This window comes from Leuresthes tenuis, unplaced genomic scaffold (genome assembly GCF_036924035.1).
Source record: "Leuresthes tenuis unplaced genomic scaffold, fLeuTen1.0.hap1 SCAF_21, whole genome shotgun sequence".
Lineage (NCBI taxonomy): Eukaryota > Metazoa > Chordata > Actinopteri > Atheriniformes > Atherinopsidae > Leuresthes > Leuresthes tenuis.
In genome coordinates this window covers 2,064,124-2,085,181 of record NW_027325375.1, presented here as the reverse complement: position 1 = coordinate 2,085,181, position 21,058 = coordinate 2,064,124, and the positions used below count along the sequence as shown (strand labels likewise).

Below are 21,058 nucleotides of genomic sequence, written 5' to 3'. Positions count from 1 at the left end.
CGGCTGCTTGTAAGTCAAACCTTCTTCTGTTTCTTTATGTTTTCCTTCCAAGCAGCCGTGCTTTCTTCTAATATTTTAAAAATAACATGACACATCACCCCTGTGTTTAACCTGGACCTTGGGACAACCAGAAACATCTGATCAGCGGATCTCAGTGGGTAGAAGGGGCTAACCCATTTAAACACTTGAAACACTAAAAACGAGATCTTAAAATACACTTTAACACCAACTGGGGGCCAGTGCAGAGCAGCTGTTCTGTTGTTTGCTTACTGGGCTGCACAACTGACCTACAGCACAGCAAGACTTAATGATCACAAATGTAGGAAATCAGTGAAATATACACAAACTTCTAAGATCCAAGTGTTTTACAGCCTGTTTTAACTGTGTGTGTGCATTGTGATGTCTTCCAGAGAAGCTGACCTGTTCTTCCATCAAATCACGTGACACACATCAGTCAATGCCAACTGACTGATGAAATACCTTTGTGGCAGCAGAGCAACAACAACGGTTGGTCGATTAAAGACTCAGAGTGATCAGGTTCAGAGTTTGCATGGAAACATGTTAAATGTGTTAGACAGTAGTTGCGTAAAACACTTTAAAAGGTCCACGTCTGATCACTGACTTGTAGATTTGGACTTTTAAACAGTTTTTCATCAATTTTCTGCTCAGGATTTTAAGGTCAGGTCTAAAATAATGAATCTGGAATGAAGGGAGTATTGAGTCCAAAAGGCAAGCAAAACAAAACACCCCTGATACTGGAACGCTCTTATCTAAACTGCAGAGAGACGATGAGAACAAGAAAAACTGGATTCACTCGGTGAAGCTGAACGGGGGTAGATTTTATCTTAAACCACTTCCCCGTGTTTGTGTGATGGAAGATGTTTTCCTCCTCCACAGGAATGTGCTGGTTTTTTTTTTCTGTGTGAGGTTTCCTGGTTGCATCGGCTGCTTGTGCAGCTGAGGTGGTCTAAGTCAGCAGGTAATACTCTTACCTGTTCCGTGCACATTTCCCACCTTTGTATGTATAAGTACTCATGTAAGTTCAGACTTCTTCAGAGTTTCCAGCCTAGCGCTGTTACTCTCCTTCATGACGTACAATGAAACTTTTTTCGCCTTTTGCCCACCTTCACTGCTGTTTCAGTGACCAAGAGGACCTGGAACGGCCCGATGTGGATACAGTGGATCCAGTTGTTCTTGTTCTAATCGTCTCTGTGCAGTTTAAATAACAGCTTTCCAGTATCAGGGGTGCTTTGTTTTGCTTGCCTTTTTGACTCAATCCCCCCTGTCAATGTTTCAGCCTGTGGTCCTGAATGAGCACCCAGTCTCCTGGCTGCAGATGATGTCGGAGCACCGTGGCTGGCACAGGGAGCATAGCCTCGTACTGGTCAGTGGTCAGGGCAGGTCTCACTGAACCTACGCTGGTAGACGGGGGTCTTCCAAACACTATTTCAAAGGGACTAAGACCATGTTTATTTCTATTTCACATGCGCATTGAGAAAAACACCAGTGGGAGGGCTTTCACCCAAGATAGCCCAGTGTCTTAACAACACTTGGCCAGTTTAGTTTTTATGGTGCCATTCTCCCGCTCCACTGCACCTGCAGACTGTGGATGATAAGAACATTGATGCTTAATGATAAAAAACCCCAAAAAGTATTGTGAAATTTCATCAAGAGCTCGTTTAGCAAACACAGGCCCATGATCACTGCTTACGAGCCTTGGTATTCCCCAGCATGGTATATCGTGAACCAGGACTATCTTTATCAACATTCTTACATGCCTCTGTGAGAGCAACCAACTCTGCTGCTTGTGCTGAAAAATGTCAAGGAAGTCTCCCACTAACAAGCGTGTTATGTGATGTTTCTACAGCAAAACTAACCTGGCTTGCAGCTTAGCCATCAAGAAACAACTCTAAGTCTGCATTAGGGAGGGGCGTATCTATCAGATCTGGTCATTGGGTACATATTTGCTGCAGTATCCCAACACAGTCATGTGGTTCCCCATCATCTGCTGTAGGAAGAAGAGTTGCAGGATTCAAGACATCACAGTGTTTCATCTCAACGTTAGGTAGTTAAAGTAATGTGCTATGATATCTAAGCAACCTCTGTGCAGACAAATGTGATGTTTCCTCAGCATGTAAGATGTGAGAAACGAGGACTCGACAATATCCCGTGATGCTAACAATGCTTTTTCGACTACAGCTACTGCCCTCAAACAATGAGGGAGACCAGCAGCAAAAGGATCGAGCTTAGAAGAGAAATAAGCAAGTTTACCTTCATGAGGCTGGCACAAGACAAACATCGTAAATCCAGTTTTTTGATCCACAAATTGGGTAAGCGGCAAATCGGGTCTAGGCAGGCCCAAGGTTGGGGCCTGAGACAAGGATGTCTTCAAATCTTCAAATCATTTTTCTGTATCAGGAGTCCAAGTAATTTACCACGTGTATTTAATTTTTTAATTCTTTTTTGTATTCTCATGGACCATTAAAGAAAGGGGCGCCTGCTTTTTTGAATAGTTAGAGATTCACTGCCTCCAATAAGACGTCTGTAGTGACTGCAATGTACATAATCCACCAACATCTTCAAAAGCCGCGTATTTCACATTCAATACTTAGTAATAATAAGGATAACTGTTTAGTAGTCCTGGCCTCTTCAAGTGGCCGCGATGTTGTTTGATGTTTTTGTGTTTGGTTTCGTCAGCCATACTGAATGAGTTTTACCTGTTGTGGAGGTTGAATTAACAGTACAGTCAACCCTGTCTCACAGCAAAATTTGTAATAGCTGCGTTGGTCCACAAGGAAAAACATAGTATTGTCACAATTTGGTCCTCAAAATTGGTGGGTTCAGGAGGCTGTTATCAACCATTTCTATCAGTGGGCCGGATCTGCATAAATAAAACGTTAAAAGCATACTTTATGGAAGATGTGATTTTTTTGTTATCACAACTCGTAGACAAGCAATTCAAATTCCCTCAAGTGGCCTTTTTTTTGTTTTGGATTGCCACTACAACTCCCGGCTGGGGCCTTTCTGTGTGGAATCTGCATGTTCTGAGAATCTGAGAAACTAGACCTGAAAGACCAAACAGAGGTGAAAATGAAACTTTGTTGAAAGACAAAGTGAAAGACATTTTTGTCAGTGTGAAGATTTTAAATGAGTCCTGCCTTGAAATATTGACCTCTGAACCCTGACTTCAGTGTAATATAGAAGGCTTGTTAATCATTAACAGAAGAGGCTACAGATATGGGACCAACTGTTATAGAGAGCTCTTGACTTCATCTATGTGGCTATACACACAACTGCATATTTAAAATCTGATCACATGAATGTATTTTTCACCCCTGTAAATCTCTCCTTGTACTCTCAATTTAGTAGTTACAACTCCAAATTATAAGAATATAATTATAAAAGACCAATTTCAAAAGAAACTACAATTTCCTTGTGCCGTGCTATGCATGTACTGAATATATCAAACATCTAGTGCAGCCGGATTAGTAATCACACTTCATGTGTATGATTGACATTTTAAAAAAAAATAAAGATGTTGGTTTATGTTAGATATTCTAACTGTTATTGTAGAAATGTGATTTCGCACACAGCCCCTGATGTACTAGATTAATTTATTCTCGTTGCTACATCAACTTCTCGCCGGCAGAAGTTCCCTGGCTTGTGTTTCTCCCTTTTGCCCTCAGCGACTGGATTAATCGTTCCTAACAATTCCTAACAAGGTCCAAACAGAGTCCTAACAATTCCTAACAAAGTCCTAACAATTACTAACAAGGTCCTCATAAGGTCCTAACAATTCCAAACAAGGACCAAACAGGGTCCTAACAATTCCTAACAAGGTCCTAAATATTCCAAACAAGGTCAAAACAGAGTCCTAACAATACCTAACAAAGTCCTAACAATTACTAACAAGGTCCTCATAAGGTCCTAACAATTACTAACAAGGTCCTCATAAGGTCCTAACAATTATTAACAAGGTCCTCATAAGGTCCTAACAATTCCTAACAAGGACCAAACAGGGTCCTAACAATTCCTAACAAGGTCCTAACAATTACTAACAAGGTCCTCATAAGGTCCTAACAATTCTTAACAAGGTCCTAACAATTCCTAACAAGGTCCTAACAAGATCCTAACAATTCCTAACAAGGTCCTCATAAGGTCCTAACAATTCCTAACAAGGTCCTAACAAGGTCCTAACAGTTCCTAACAGTTCCTAACAAGGTCCTAACAATTCCTAACAAGGTCCTAAATATTCCAAACAAGGTCAAAACAGAGTCCTAACAATACCTAACAAGGTCCTAACAATTCCTAACAAGGTCCTCATAAGGTCAAAACAATTCCTAACAAGGTCCTAACAAGGTCCTAACAGTTCCTAACAAGATCCTAACAATTCCTAACAAGGTCCTCATAAGGTCAAAACAATTCCAAACAAGGTCCTTACGAGGTCCTCATAAGGTCCTAACAAGGTCCTAACAATTCCTAACAAGGTCCTAAATATCCCTAACAAGGTCCAAACAGAGTCCTAACAATTCCTAACAAAGTCCTAACAATTACTAACAAGGTCCTCATAAGGTCCTAACAATTCTTAACAAGGTCCTAACAATTCCTAACAAGGTCCTAACAAGATCCTAACAAGGTCCTCATAAGGTCCTAACAATTACTAACAAGGTCCTAACAAGGTCCTAACAGTTCCTAACAAGGTCCTAACAAGATCCTAACAATTCCTAACAAGGTCCTCATAAGGTCAAAACAATTCCTAACAAGGTCCTAACAAGGTCCTAACAGTTCCTAACAAGGTCCTAACAAGATCCTAACAATTCCTAACAAGGTCCTCATAAGGTCAAAACAATTCCAAACAAGGTCCTTACGAGGTCCTCATAAGGTCCTAACAAGGTCCTAACAATTCCTAACAAGGACCAAACAGGGTCCTAACAATTCCTAACAAGGTCCTAAATATCCCTAACAAGGTCAAAACAGAGTCCTAACAATTCCTAACAAAGTCCTAACAATTACTAACAAGGTCCTCATAAGGTCCTAACAATTCCCAACAAGGTCCTCGTAAGGTCCTAACAATTCTTAACAAGGTCCTAACAATTCCTAACAAGGTCCCAACAGAGTTCTAACAATTCCTAACAAAGTCCTAACAATTACTAACAAGGTCCTCATAAGGTCCTAACAATTCCCAACAAGGTCATCGTAAGGTCCTAACAATTACTAAGAAGGTCCTCATAAGGTCCTAACAAATTCCTAACAAGGTCCTCGTAAGGTCCTAACAATTCTTAACAAGGTCCTAACAATTCCTAACAAGGTCCTAACAAGATCCTAACAATTCCTAACAAGGTTCTAACGAGGTCCTAACAATTCCTAACAAGGTTCTAACAAGGTCATAACAATTCCTAACAAGGTCCTAACAAGGTCCTAACAATTCCTAACAAGGTCCTCATAAGGTCAAAACAATTCCAAACAAGGTCCTTACAAGGTCATCATAAGGTCAAAACAATTCCAAACAAGGTCCTTACAAGGTCCTCATAAGGTCCTAACAAGGTCCTAAGAATTCCTAACAAGGCCCTAAGAATTCCAAACAAGACTCTAATAAGGTCCTAACAATTCCTAAAAAGGTCCTAACAAGGTCCTCATAAGGTCCTAACAATTCCAAACAAGGTCCTTACAAGGTCCTCATAAGGTCCTAACAAGGTCCTAACAATTCCTAACAAGGACCAAATAGGGTCCTAACAATTCCTAACAAGGTCCTAAATATTCCTAACAAGGTCCAAACAGAGTCCTAACAATTCCTAACAAAGTCCTAACAATTACTAACAAGGTCCTCATAAGGTCCTAACAATTCCTAACAAGGTTCTAACGAGGTCCTAACAATACCTAACAAGGTCCTCATAAGGTCCTAACAATTCCTAACAAGGTCCTAACAAGATCCTAACAATTCCTAACAAGGTCCTCATAAGGTCAAAACAATTCCAAACAAGGTCCTTACAAGGTCCTCATAAGGTTCTAACAATTCCTAAAAAGGTCCTAACAAGGTCCTCATAAGGTCCTAACAATTCCTAACAAGGTCCTCATAAGGTCGTAACAATTTCTAACAAGGTCCTAACAATTCCTAACAAGGTCCTAACGTGGTGCTAACAATTCCTAACAAGGTCCTCATAATGTCCTAACAATTCCTAACAAGGTCCTAACAAGGTCCTCATAAGGTCCTAACAATTCCTAACGAGGTCCTAAAAATTCCTAACAAGGTCCTAATAATTCCTAACAAGGTCCTAACAACATCCTAACAATTCCTAACAAGGTCCTCATAAGGTCAAAACAATTCCAAACAAGGTCCTGAAAAGGTCTTCATAAGGTCCTAACAGTTCCTAACAAGGACAGAACAAGGTCCTAACAAGGTCCTAAGAATTCCTAACAAGGTCCTAACAGTTCTTAACAAGGACAGAACAAGGTCCTAACAGTTCTTAATAAGGACAGAACAAGGTCCTAAGAATTCCAAACAAGGCTCTAATAAGGTCCTCACAAGGTCCTAATACTTGAAATATGGTGTGAGGAACGCTATGTTATTATTTGAATCTTAAAGCATGTGACAAACAATATACTATATAATATATAATATATATAATAATTTAATCTTCCGTCCTTTTGTGACAAGTATGCAGCCACCGCCGGGTGCTCAATAGTCTTAATTTTGGCCGTCGTGCTGCACCATACCCTCCAGGTCCGTGATTAGTCTCTGCCTCAACTGGAGGAGTTTAAATAGCTCAGGATCCTATTAAATCTAAAGAAATCTACATTTATAAAGTATCAAACACTCTGGAAGAAAAATCTGTTAAAACTCAACGTCCTCTAAGAAAAAGTAACAATTGAATCAATCTATTGAGATAAAGAGTAAAAAATGTTCAAATAAAAATGACAAACAACCCATAAAAAATAAAAATAAAAGATAAAACATCTGAGATACAATTTCTAAAAATGATATATTTTAATCAATAAAGTGAAGTTTTTAGATAAATAATTAAACATTTGATCAAAAAGTCTAAAATCATTGAAAAGTCTAAATGTTCAGATACTAAATACAAATCTAATGTAAAAGAAAATATCAAAATGATTTTTAAAATACTTTTGGAAGACTTTAAAAATTCAACAACTACAAAAGTCAAACGTGAGATTGAATGTTAAAAATAATTATGTAAAAATATGTAAAATATCAAAAGTCTGCGATCAGAAATCAATAATTCAGTCTATAACTGCACATCATCAGGATGAACCTTGGCTGCTCAGCAAACTTCTGCTCATTTCAGCAGAATCAGTGAAGATCTGTCAGCAGGTTGGAAATTCATCTTGGCTGATTGCAGCTCAGTGATTCCTCTGTGATGTCACAGTTTGTCACATGTGCAGCAAACTAACTGCAGCTGACAGCAACTGAATGGTCTCAGCTGAAGTGAGCTGCAGAGAAACACAACATACTGATATTCAGTGTGAAGCTTTGACTGGAAACACAGAAAAACAACATCCTGGAAGAATGGCAGCTTCCATCTTTAAAGGACTGGAAGAGGAAGAAGTTTCCAAGTAATCATTTAGAAGAGTTTCAACCAGAAACTGACTGAATCCATGAATCTGAAAAGGTGTTTCTGAGTGAAAGAGACAGACATGTACAGACTGAACTATCTGTTCAACAGTGATTCTCTGACAGGAGGAAACTCTTTATGCTCAACACAGAGACACTGAGGAACCAGATGAACAGAACCAGACTCCAAACCCAGGAAGCAGAGGTTCTTCAGTGAATGTGGTGTTGAAGGTGTGGAGGTGGATCAGTGTGTCAGAGGAGACTCTGTAGAAGGACAGAGTGCCAGCAGGACGGTCCACATACACTGCTGCTCTGTTAGAGTCAGAGAAGGAAGAGGAGGAGGAGGAGGAGATGGATGTTTCTCTGTTATTGTGCCAGACAGAGTAACCAGAACGATCAGAGCAGAACAGACACCAGGACTGGTCATTGCATCCAAACACACAGTCTCTGTCTCCTCTCCTGCTGATTCCTCTGTAACTCACTGCTATATCAACCTCTCCTCTCCACTCGACTTCCCAGTAACAGCGACCAGTCAGAACATTTCTACACATCAGCTGAGACCAGCCATCAAATCTGTCTGGATGATCAGGATATGGCTGAACCTCCTCCACATATGTCACCTTCCTGTTGTTGTCAGACAGTTTCAGTCCTCTGCTCACTGTGTTTGTGTCAATGGTGAGTCGACAGGAATCTGATGGAGAGAACAAACACAATCCAGCTGCAGTTATTGATCTATCATCTGTTCACTTTGATCAGTGAGTGATGTGACAGTGTGAAGATGGCTGGATGTCATGAATCAGATGAAGAACACACTTACACTTCCTCAGACCTGGTGTCAGCCATCGTTCTCCAGCAGGCTCCACCCTGAAAGGAGGAGGGGGGGTCAGAGCAGCACCGTCTCTTTCAGCATGCACACATGGACATTACATGGCTCTCACACACACATTGTTCTACACTGAGGAAGATGCTGACTGCTCATGAGTACTTCACACAGCCCCACTTGAAAAACACAGAAATATCCCTTTAACTGGATGAATAAAGTCTCTGAATCTGCTGAATATGTTTCCTTACAGGCTGTGCATTAACCAGCAGATGATTGCTGGTATGTATGTTTTCTTTGTGGCCCATTTATCTCAGAAATGACCTGATAAACCTCCATCATTCTGACAGATCCACGCTGTTTTAAGGGGACACCGGCTAATGCTGGCAGATATTTCCTCCTCCTCCTGACAGAGGTTTGCTCCTCCCTCGCTGCTCGTCATCACTTCTAACCAGCTCATGAGCCGGTGAAAGGGAAACGAGCGGACTGTGTCTGAAGCTATGGAAATAAGTTATGAAAGTACGTGGACAGCATGGGATGTTTCAGAAGTTTCATCTCCACTTCGGATCAGACTTAAATTACACTGAAAACATCTGTACGCACGGTCCGAAGAACATTGTGTGATGCTGCAGCAGACCTCTCCTTACCTGAGAGTGTCCAGCCTCCACTGTGGATCCTCCAGTCCAGCTGATAGCTGCTTCACTCCTGAGTCTCCTGGATGGTTGTAGCTTAGGTCCAGCTCTCTCAGATGGGAGGGGTTGGAGGTCAGAGCTGAGATCAGAGAAGCACAGCCTTCCTCTGTGATCAGACAGCCTGACAGGCTGCAGAAAACAACACAAATGGCAGATCAGATTCTGAGAGAAAAGACACCAACAGCAGACACCATCCTGAACAGGTCAGCTGTTCATCCATGACTGTAAAGCAGAATTAAAATGATCAGCAGTTGAACAGCTGAATGAATCCTGACCTGAGAGCTTCCAGGTTACAGTTTGGACTCTGCAGTCCAACAGACAGCTGCTTCACCCCTGAATCCTGCAGGTTGTTGTTACTCAGGTCCAGTTCTGTCAGCCTGGAGGACTGGGAGCTGAGAGCTGAGGACAGAGCTGCACAGCTTCTCTTTGAGAGCTTACAGCCACTCAGTCTGAGGAGGAATAAAAGGACAATAATTAAGTTATTTAATTATTAATTATTCACATTAAAGATGGTTGAATTAATGAATAATGATTTATCCTAATTATTTATTATAAAGTGTTGCCACATTCTTGCAGCGTGTTTCTTTCCTCTTTATGTGAACTGATCTGATGTAACTGTTTGCTGTGAATCAGTGTTATCTACAAACTGAAATTATCTGAGAAATAACTCCGTTATTTTCTCTCCTTTTAACAAGTAAACAGCGGACACCATCCTGAACAGGTCAGCTGTTCATCCATGACTGTAAAGCAGAATTAAAATGATCAGCAGTTGAACAGCTGAATGAATCCTGACCTGAGAGCTTCCAGGTTACAGTTTGGACTCTTCAGTCCAACAGACAGCTGCTTCACCCCTGAATCCTGCAGGTTGTTGTTACTCAGGTCCAGTTCTGTCAGACTGGAGGACTGGGAGCTGAGAGCTGAGGACAGAGCTGCACAGCTTCTCTTTGAGAGCTTACAGCCACTCAGTCTGAGGAGGGAATAATGAGATAAATCTGTGACTTTCTCTCAGATAAACAGCAGGAGTATATTCATACACATCCCTCAAAATCGAAATATGCAAGTAGATCAATAATAAATTATAAAATAATTAAAAGATTATCTGATAAATAACTGTTATTTTCTCTTCGTTTAACAAGTAAACAGAGTATTTAAAACATATTTATCTCTGTACTTACACAGCTTTGTTGGAGGCTTTGACCAATGGCAGCAGCCTCAGAAGAGCCTCCTCTGAAGCAGAGTATTTCTTCAGCTCAAACACATCCAGATGTTTTCCTGATGACAGTAAGATGAAGGCCAGAGCTGACCACTGAGCAGGAGACACTTTGTCTGTGGAGAGACTTCCTGAACTCAGGGCCTGTTGGATCTCCTCCACCAGAGAACGATCCTTCAGTTCATTCAAACAGTGGAACAGATTGATGCTTCTCTCTGCAGACAGATCCTCACTGATCTTCTCCTTGATGTAATCAACTGTTTCCTGATTGGTCTGTGAGCTACTTCCTGCCTGTGTCAGCAGGCCTCGTAGGAGCCTCTGATTGGTCTGCAGGGAAAGACCCAGGAGGAAGCGGAGGAACAGGTCCAGGTGTCCATTTGGACTCTGTAAGGCCTTGTCCACAGAACTCTGATGGAGATATTTTAGATTAGGTTTGTTAAATATTTTTAACCACACAGAGTTTGTTTGTTGTTCTTCCATCAGGTTGACTCCAGAGCTGATGAAGGTCAGGTGGACATGAAGAGCAGCCAGAAACTCCTGAACACTCAGATGGATGAAGCAGAACACCTTCTCCTGGTACAGCCCTCTCTCCTCTTTAAAGATCTGTGTGAACACTCCTGAGTACACTGAGGCTGCTGAGATATCGATGCCACACTCTGTCAGGTCTGATTCATAGAAGATCAGGTTTCCTTTCTGCAGCTGCTCAAAAGCCAGTTTTCCCAGAGACTCAATCATCTTCCTGCTCTCCGGACTCCAGTGTGGATCTGTCTCAGCTCCTCCATCATACTTGACCTTCTTCACTTTGACCTGAACCACCAGGAAGTGGATGTACATCTCAGTCAGGGTCTTGGGCAGCTCTCCTCCCTCTCTGGTTTCCAACACATCCTCCAGAACTGTTGCAGTGATCCAGCAGAAGACTGGGATGTGGCACATGATGTGGAGGCTTCGTGATGTCAGGATGTGGGAGATGATGCTGCTGGCCTGCTCCTCATCTCTGAATCTCTTCCTGAAGTACTCCTCCTTCTGTGGGTCAGTGAACCCTCTGACCTCTGTCACCATGCCAACACAGCCAGGAGGGATCTGATTGGCTGCTGCAGGCCGTGTGGTTATCCAGAGGCGAGCAGAGGGAAGCAGGTTCCCCCTGATGAGGTTTGTCAGCAGCACATCCACTGAGGTGGACTCTGTAGAATCAGTCAGGGGCTCCTTGCTGTGGAAGTCCAGAGGAAGTCGACACTCATCCAGACCGTCAAAGATGAACACAACCTGGAACAGTTCAAAGCTGCAGATTCCTGCTGCTTTGGTTTCAGTAAAGAAGTGATGAACAAGTTCCACCAAGCTGAACTTTTTCTCTTTCAGCACATTCAGCTCTCTGAAAGTGAATGGAAACATGAGCTGGATGTCCTGGTTGGCTTTGCCTTCAGCCCAGTCCAGAGTGAACTTCTGTGTTAAGACTGTTTTCCCAATGCCAGCCACTCCCTTTGTCATCACTGTTCTGATTGGTTCGTCTCTTCCAGGTGGGAGTTTAAAGATGTCTTCTTGTCTGATGGATGTTTCTGCTCTGTCTGCTTTCCTGGATGCTGCTTCAATCTGTCTGACCTCATGTTCATCATTGACCTCTCCAGTCCCTCCCTCTGTGATGTAGAGCTCTGTGTAGATCTGATTCAGAAGGGTTGGGTTTCCTGCTTTAGGAATCCCCTCAAACACACACTGGAACTTCTTCTTCAGAGCAGATTTAACTTTACGTCCACAAACTGCAGCAAGAAGTTCTGAATGATGACAAGAAATAACATCAGTAAACAGACATTTCCACCCTGTAAAGAATGAGTATTTGAACATGTGTTGTTCTGTGAGCTGAGACATCAGTAAATGTGTCATTTATCCAGCAGGTTAAATCTTTAGAGAAATCCTCTTACTGCTCTGCAGACGCTCAGCCAGCTCCTCCTGCTTCATTCTCCTCAGGAAGTGAACTGTGATCTTCACTAATGCCTCTCTGCTGCTCCTCTGCTCTTCATCCTCACCCTCCCTCTGACTCTCTAAGCATTCTGGGTAATCTGGACTCAGAACCTTCTGGATCTTCTTCAGCTCCTCCTTCACAAAAGTGAGCATGTTGTCCTCCAGCAGCTGGAACAGAATACTATATGAATGAGCCAATCAGACTGAAATCATTGAGCCAAACATCAGGTCCATGTTGGACACACTGACAATCCGCTGGTCTACAAAGTGCAGCCTGGAGATGACTGTGAACACAATAGATGGAAAAGTAGTTGTTGTACATGTACAGACCATAAATATGGAGTCCAGCTGTGTCTGATGCTGCTGGGCAGACTGACCACTGGGAACCTCTGGGCTCTGCTGGTCCACTCTGTGGAGGAATCATGAAGAATGAGCTCACATTGTGTCTGTCCACACAGAGACACAAGGTAAAGGTCCATGAAGGGATGTGTGGATGTGAACAGTGAATGCAGCCATAAAGCAGCTGATTAACTCTGAAGCAGCACATCAGCAGCATCTGTGTTCCAGAAGATAAGAGCTCAGTGTGTCTCTAACAGTGGGAGGAAGCTGATGTCAGATGAAGCAGTTTGAGGAGGAAGGGACACAGAACTGTGTGAACAGACAGAAGATTTGTGTGTTTGTGAGGAGTCGAGCTGATGTGTTTGTTATAATTGGCTTTTATCTTAGACATTATAAATTCATATTCTGTATTTTCCTAAATAACCTATGTTCCTACTTTTCCACTCTGCTCATACTGCACAATCGATGACCTTAAATGGTCCAATACCTTAGAATGACATAAACAACTGGGTCAGACAAAACATCTCTATTAGGGCAGATAGGTCTGGTCCATTAGATCCACGCCTAAAACAGCACTCACACACACACACATTGTTTATCACATCCAAAGAACACAACAAGGACAGCAGCTGGCCTGAGCATGTCACCCAAAACTGGCCAATTATACTCTGACAAGTGTGAAAACAACTTCTGTGAGATAAAGCTGAATATAAATATGATATAAAGAGATAAAGCTGAATATAAATATGATATAAAGAGATAAAGCTGAATATAAATATGACATGTTTCCGGATAACGGGGCTCGGCCTGACGGATTTCCTGCGGGAGCTCTGGCACTCCGAGTCCAGCGCTGCAATATACTCTACTTGTGACCACTAATAAATACTTTTTTAATAAACGATTTCTCCAGCTTGTTCTTGAGCTTCCAATGAAAAAATCGGGCTAACAATTGGTGCCGTGACCCGGATTGGCTGACTCTGAGACCGTGTCCGATCGAGGACTTCCGGAGCTGGTTGGAGGGGACCCTTCTTCAGACAATTCAAGGCGCCTAAAACACACGGTGAGCAGAAAACCTCTTGTATCAGGATATGTGAAATTTCTGCACATTGGTCATTCTAAACTAAATTGTCTGAATTAGGATGTCCTCCGATCACTAAATCAAAAGCACAAAATTTGTGTCTGCAGGTTTACTAGGTGGTCACATGTAAAGTATAAACACATAGTCTCACATAGGGAGAGTCATATGTGTCCTAGTTTAGTACAATTTGGCCAAATAAAAGACATAAATTAAGATAACATAAATTCATCCTGTCTTCTAAATTGAATAGGAATTAGATGCCAATGGGCGGGGGTCTATTAGTCCGCTATCGCGGTGTGAGTAATCTCGGTATTACTGCATGACCGGATGTGAGTATTTTCTGCGCACGAGGGCGCTTGGACCTTTATCTGCAATCGGCGGTGGGTCTGTATTTGTTTTTTTTTCTCTCCGCAATCGGCGGTGGTTCTGCAGTTGTTGTGCATAGACGATATACTAAGGGTTTATCTCTGCATAAGTACACAGGGCTAAGTTTTATTATTTTTCATGAAAATGTGGGGTGGTTTGCTACTTGGTTGATATTTTACTGTGTTAGTGGAAGTGTATCGAGCAGTCGAGACTGATCGAGAATTCCTACACTGACACAGATCTCAAGTGGTTCTGTAAAAGGGGGGCATTGGAATAGAAAATAAAGGGGAATTTAGTTAGGGTGTTACAGAGATTGGTGAATTAAAACGAGTGAAGGGACTGGGAGAACCCCCAGCGATCAAGCGCACAGAGTAAAAGATTCTGTGTAGAAGCTTCTTGGTCGGGTCCAACACTCGGGCATTGCGCCATTCACCCATTCTGATTAACACGTGTAAAACATTTAAACATGTCACAAATCATAGTTGAGAAGTGGAAAACAGGTAAACCTCATTGGGGTCGGTATTGTTTAACACCTTGACTAGATGGATAAAAAAGGTTAGAAGAGAAGATGAAAAAGGAGGGACTGACAGAGTTGTGAACTGGACGAGAGAAATGCAAGAGAGAGGAATGTTTGGGGGGTGTGAAAGTGCTCCACCGCTACTACGGGATTTCTCCATGTTTTCAAAACAAGCTACAGGCAGTAAGAATCAAGCAACAGCAAAACTAAAGGAGGCAGGTTTATTCCAGAAAGCAAGGGCAGATAAAGACGAAAAAAAAGAAACATTTCTTGCAGACTGTCAGCATTTTTAGGAGAAGTTAAATTCTCTATTCAGACGCAGTCCTCTGCACCACTACCACAGCATGTGCCAGACACAACGTCATCTTTTCCAGGGACACATCCTACTACACTAGAAGATAAGACACCTCTTCCCAACATCACGCATGCTCAATAACAGAAGCATGCCATTTAGCAAAAGAAAAAACTGACCATTTATACAGATTCAGCATAAACAGCTTAGGCTGTACATGTGGACATGTGTAATTGGAAAAGACAAGGTTAGATATCCTTAGCTTTGTCATAAATGCTCTCACCCTAAGATTATCTCATCCCAACCCTGCTTCCTTCTTCCCCCATTCAGCCCTGAGAGTGAGGACAGATTCTGATTGATCATTGGCCTGTACTTAAAGAGTACCAGAGTTACATATAGTTATTTAGTCGAAAAATTTACAATGATAATGGAAGTTTTTACTAGAGCATTTATCATCAATTCAACAATTAATTTATTTTAAAATAAATTTGAATGGGAGAAGGGGCTGCACGGTGGTGTGGTGATTAGCACCATAGCCTCACAGCAAGAGGGTTCCAGGTTTAATCCCCGCCTGGGGCCTTTCTGTGTGGAGTTTGCATGTTCTCCCCGTGTATGCGTGGGTTCTCTCCGGGTTCTCCAGCTTCCTCCCACCGTCCAAAACCATGCATGTTAGGTTAATTGGTGACTCTAAATTGTCCTTAGGAGTGAGTGTGAGTGTGCATGGTTGTTTGTCTCGTTTGTCTCTATGTGTGGCCCTGTGATGGACTGGCGACCTGTCCAGGGTGTACCCCGCCTTTCGCTCGATGACTGCTGGGATGGGCTCCAATTCTGAGTTAATATTCATCATCAGTATTTATATTTGATCTCATTAAACCATTTAACTATTTAACTGCAGCAGATCTATGAATCAATTGATCTGTTATCTTAACAGAGCAGCAAAGTGCTTTACAGAAAGGTTTAAAGTGAGTTAGATTATTAGAAAATTAACAAAAACCCAGCAATAAAAGGCACAACAAGAGTCAGATATCACCAATGAGTTTCTTGAAGAAGAAAACTCTAAAAGAAATTTAAAGACAGCTGCGCTGCAGTAAGTCTGACTCATAACAAGTCAAGTCAAGGTTTGTTTTCATGGCACATTTAAAAACAGCCACAGCAACCAGAGAGCTGTACATCTGAACACTATATTAATACTATTAGCAAATTCTAACTCTGCAGATAAATATTAATTAATCTAACAATAAACATTGAATAAATTAGTGAAATGAAAACAAAAACAGTGTTTACAGTTAAAGACATGCCTCTATACCAGACATGTGTCACTGGAAAAGGAAAGGCTTTGTGACCTCAGCAGGCACCCCGGTTAAACACTTGAATCAATTACTCGAACTATATTATGCCATACTTGAACCAAAACAAGTTGCTATAGTCAAGTGCAGAGGACATCAAAAGGGAGATGGGAGAGTAGCGAGAGGCAACAATGCGGCAGATAAGGCAGCAAAAACAAAAGCAAGATATACTGCATTTAACCAGATGTCTCAGAACACATTGGAGGTAAAATCACAACGAGAATTATGTTTAGAAAACATTAAAGAACTTCACGAAGCAGCGGCACCATCTGAAAAGCAAGCATGGAACGAAAAAAAAATAAAAAAGGATTCCACAAGACTCTGGAGGAATCGTGAAGGCAAAATAGTAGCTCCAACTGGACTACTAAATTTGCTATGTCAAGAAGCACACAGTAGAGCACACTGTGCTAGCTCAAAAGTAACAGCGCTCATTTCACAACACTGGTGGCACCCCCACCTAAAAGACACAATAAAATATCTTGTGCAATCTTGTGAAATTTGCAAGCTGTTCAATCTCAAAGCAGGACTAGACAAGTTTCCCAGTACCTGATGCCCCTTGGAAGCAGATAGTAATTGATTGTACTGACATGGGAGCAGCAAACAGGACTGAAGGTAAACGATATCTTCTAGTGGGTGTGGATCCCTTTTTTAGATGGGTAGAAGCCACACCTACTAAAACCGAAAAAGGAAAAGAAGTCATTAAATGGCTTACAAGAGAAATTATTCCAAGATTTGGGGTACCAGAAGTGATAAGATCAGATAATGGTACTCACTTTTCTAATGAAGAACTAAGAGAAGTAGAAAAGATGTTTGGAATTACACATAAGCTCGGTGCAGTCTCTCACCCAGCTTTACAAGGACTAGTGAAAAGAGCAAATAGAACCATCAAAAAGGCCGAACAGAAGTCTGTGCAGACACACAGTTAACCTGGGCTGAAGCTCTACGTATTGTGTTAGCCTAAGATTTACTCCAAATGCCACCATGAATGTTGTCATGTTGTCCCACATGAGGTCATGACAGGGAGGAAACACCCTGTCCATTTACAACTGCACCAACAGGCTCACCCCTTGTTGTACTACAGTATGGAAACTTGTGTGAATGTGAAACAACTGAATAACACGGTGATGAGTATATCTCAACAGGTTACATAAATACTCACCAAGGAACAGGACCAGGAAAGTGAACAAACTTAACTGGTCCTCTCCTATATGGACAGGATGCAGAAGCTACAACACATTGTGTAAAGGTATGGTTGACCGAGAATAGACTGAGTAACTGGATCCACAAGGATTACTGTACTCAGGCTCAAGATCCTGCCGAAAGAACATTAACTGAGGTCCGGACTGACATAGGAACCTCACCTACTGACAAAGACTAGACCACGGGGACTAAAACTCTATCAGAGACTGAACGGACCACTGACAATGAAACCAAAGGAAAACACTACTGTGGAGACTAGACTGCAGAACCGCAGTAGCAGAAACAATAAAGGTTACAATAACTAATTTTCACACCTCTCCTGTGTGAAAGTCAGACATTAAAAGCTCAAGTTACAAAGAACTACAACAGTAATCTGGACACACCCTCTCTTCCCACCACGCCACACCAGGTGACTAAAAGATCTCTGAAAAATGGCAACAATCCACTTCAATTGCAATTTATTGAGAAACAATGTTGGTCGAAAGAAAAGGATATGAATGGGATGAATAAAATGTTCTGTGAGAACAGTTTTAATCATGTGCTCTGGTCCATTCGAGAAATTACACGGGAGATGACCCAAGTTGTTTAATCTGGTGCACTTAATCAATCAATCAATCAATCAAACTTTATTTTCATAACACTTTTCATACAAGAAAATGTAACACAAAGTGCTTCACAAGATAGAAGAAAATAAAACAAAACAGTGAAACCCAAGGCCACATACATACACACACACACACATACACACACACACACACACACACACACACACACACACACACACACACACACGTGCACATCTATACGTACACATACACCCACATACATCCACACATACTGGAAGAAAGAAGTAAAGATTAAGTAAAACATAATAAACTGAGGCAGAGCTGCTCAAAGTAAGGTAAAGCACAGAGCTTTGAACTGCACGATTAAAGGCCTAATTCATGTCAAGGAAAAAAAAAAGAAGGATCCTGAACAATTTAGCTAACATTCCAAAACTGCTACGAGCAAAGAAAAATATTACAGAATAATATCAAGAATCTGGGCCCTTAGGTCAAAGCATGCATGCAAGGTAACAGTGATCAATAACCAACCAAAGATCTTATGTCTGACAACACAAGCACAATGCTGTGGCACTGCTAAGGAAAAAGTTAGCAGCACAAGGCCACAAGGCTCATCTAAAAAATAAATAAATGAGGAATTAAGACAAATAGAAAAATAGAATAAACCTTTGTCTTTGATTCTAATTTGTATGGAAATATGTTATTGTATCATGTGATGTTATAAGAAACTCTGATGCCACACTGTTGGTACCACATGAAGTGTTTCTAATTCAAATGAAAAAAAATTAAAAATTAAAAATTAATGCTGATCCTGAACTGTCTGTGGATGGCTCAGCATCACGAAACACAGCCACTGGTAAGAATTAAATAGAATTTAGTATAAAGTAATAAGTGAGAATTAAGCAGATCATGCTGAAATTTTATCAAAAACACTCTGAGTTGAATTAAGAGGACAGACACTATTTATCCCAAAAAGGTTAATCAGTTACTCATTGAGAAGAAATGGCTGCTTTCTTGATGCTGTGCTGCTCCCAAAATGAACTCTAACCACAAACATTTCTGTCCTGCAGCAGCAACACAGGAGCAGAAACTGCAGTGGAAGAGTTCAGCAGAACTAACATACGGAGGAGACTAAGTCTCATCGGGGGGGTGGGGACACAACAATTAATCATAGTTTACTAACACTTCTCAAGTTTTTCCCAAAATTCTGTGAGTCGTTGTCTTCCTTTTGTCTTTTGTTCTATGTTGTCTTGCTGTTTTCTCTAAATGGTTTCAAGTTTTTCCACAGAAAAGGTTGATGGTACTGGATTTCTCATTAATGCGTATTACGGTACTGTCCTAAAACATTGTTTCTATCAACTGGCCAGTTGTTTTGTTTTTCATTTCATTTCATTTATTTTTATTTATTTTTTTTATTTTATTTTTTTTTTTTTTTCGGTTTATTTATTTGTTTTTGTTTGGGGTTCATATGAAAACTTAATTGGTCGACCAATGAATACTGGGATTGAATCTGTTAAAAGGGAATTCCTGAATATAAAACATTGTGAAAATGAAATGTTGTGCTGCTCGGTTCTCTCTCCTGCTAACATTCATCCACAGCTTAAATTAACTGCATCTGCAGCAGAACCTCTACAGGACTCACAGCCAAATGACTGACAAGACGTCAGTCTGAAATTCTGGGAGGCATGATCATCATGCCAAGATAATGGTTGAACAACCACACAACCTTCAACCACTGTCAACAAAATAATCTGAATGCTCTCCTGAATTGTCCCAAAGAAAAAGATTAGTTAGGGAAAACGGGTGGTAAAGACCCCTTTGTGGAAGTGAAGTGCTGGTAACCTCTCCTTCCTAGTTAGCTCAGACTGCTGAACTGAGGTTCAGCCAGAAGGACAACCAAACACCAAGCAGTGACAGGATTGGACCAGAAGAGACTGAGCTGCACTACACCACTCTGCACAATGTTATCATAAAATTTTCACTCAAAAGAAATTGTCAGTTTTTACACTACATCTATCATTACTCATCTGTTCTCAACAGGGTCATATCTTCATATTCACATCATGTTTAAATGTCTGTACTGTATTGTTTTGTGTGTTGTGTTTTGTGATGTTCCTATGTACTTTAATGATTTTAAGTAGACCAATTACTAATCATAGCCAATCATAAATATGTCCATTGCCATTGGTGTGAATCGGCTGTTCGGAGCGGGACCTTAGGCACTGAAAGGTAATTAAGTGGTCGGTCGCCAAGGGGGAATGGGGCCATAGGAGAATTTTCCCGTGTATCAGCCATCGGGTTTTTCGCTCCTATTCGCTGCGAACAGTGGACGATCCTGATGGTGATGTTAATTGCCTTAAGCACTTTTTGAGTTTCAATATTTCATGAATTGTTGTAGCTTAGTTAATTATTGTTATGTGTTGTAATGGTACTTATGGGTGAGCAGGGTCTTGCTACTGCTTAAACCACATATAGTTTTGGGCCAAAATGAACTTAGATTACACAGAGATTGGGTTTGGGGCCACATACACACACTAATTTTAAGACATATTGAAACATTTATTAATTTATTCCTTGCATACACGTACAGGCATGATACTTATAGCTTTTATGAAATGTGCTCATTGCAGAGTTATGATCAGTTGAGTAATGAAGGTTGAACTATTCTGGGAAAGAGGTTCTGTTCCCAGCATCATGATAAACACTCCTGATACAGAAAGGTTTAGCTAACGCATTACAATTGTTTTACACATGCATATGCAATGAAAACTTGCTTGCTGCTGATAATCGCAAAGAAGAACAGCTTACACATAACAGCTCACATAATGAAGTTGTATCAAAAGGGGGATAACAAGAATCTCCTGTCTGGTTGTGCTGCACCTCAAGGTCGGTGGCCACTTGCAGTTTGGGGACCTGCTAAGTTGGCTGCCGCTAACAGGTGTTACACAATACAGAATATAACAGTCCTACCTCAATTAGTTGACATGATTAAATCATGTCAAAAGGGGGAGTTGTTATAATTGGCTTTGATCTTAGACATTATAAATTCATATTCTGTATTTTCCTAAATAACCTATGTTCCTACTTTTCCACTCTGCTCATACTGCACAAT

The 21,058-nt window shown here is 41.2% G+C and overlaps 1 protein-coding gene, 1 long non-coding RNA gene and 1 pseudogene across 2 annotated transcripts in view; 1 reads left to right on the top strand and 2 right to left on the bottom strand.

Moving 5' to 3' along the window:
- LOC140280020 (uncharacterized) overlaps positions 1–21,058 on the top strand; it is a 156,806-nt gene that overhangs the window by 86,015 nt on the left and 49,733 nt on the right. The gene's annotated exons all lie outside the window — the stretch shown is intronic.
- The window catches only part of LOC140280019 (NLR family CARD domain-containing protein 3-like), an 83,491-nt pseudogene that overhangs the window by 39,853 nt on the left and 22,580 nt on the right, over positions 1–21,058 (bottom strand).
- LOC140280012 (NLR family CARD domain-containing protein 3-like) lies at positions 7,211–12,685 on the bottom strand. The gene is made up of 8 exons (XM_072375262.1): positions 12,576–12,685; positions 12,206–12,413; positions 10,258–12,058; positions 9,876–10,049; positions 9,358–9,531; positions 9,038–9,211; positions 8,388–8,434; positions 7,211–8,261 (listed from the first exon to the last, which is right to left on the bottom strand). Exons 1-8 carry the CDS (start codon positions 12,576–12,578, stop codon positions 7,714–7,716), a joined length of 3,129 nt encoding a protein of 1,042 aa, XP_072231363.1. The 5' UTR covers positions 12,579–12,685; the 3' UTR covers positions 7,211–7,713.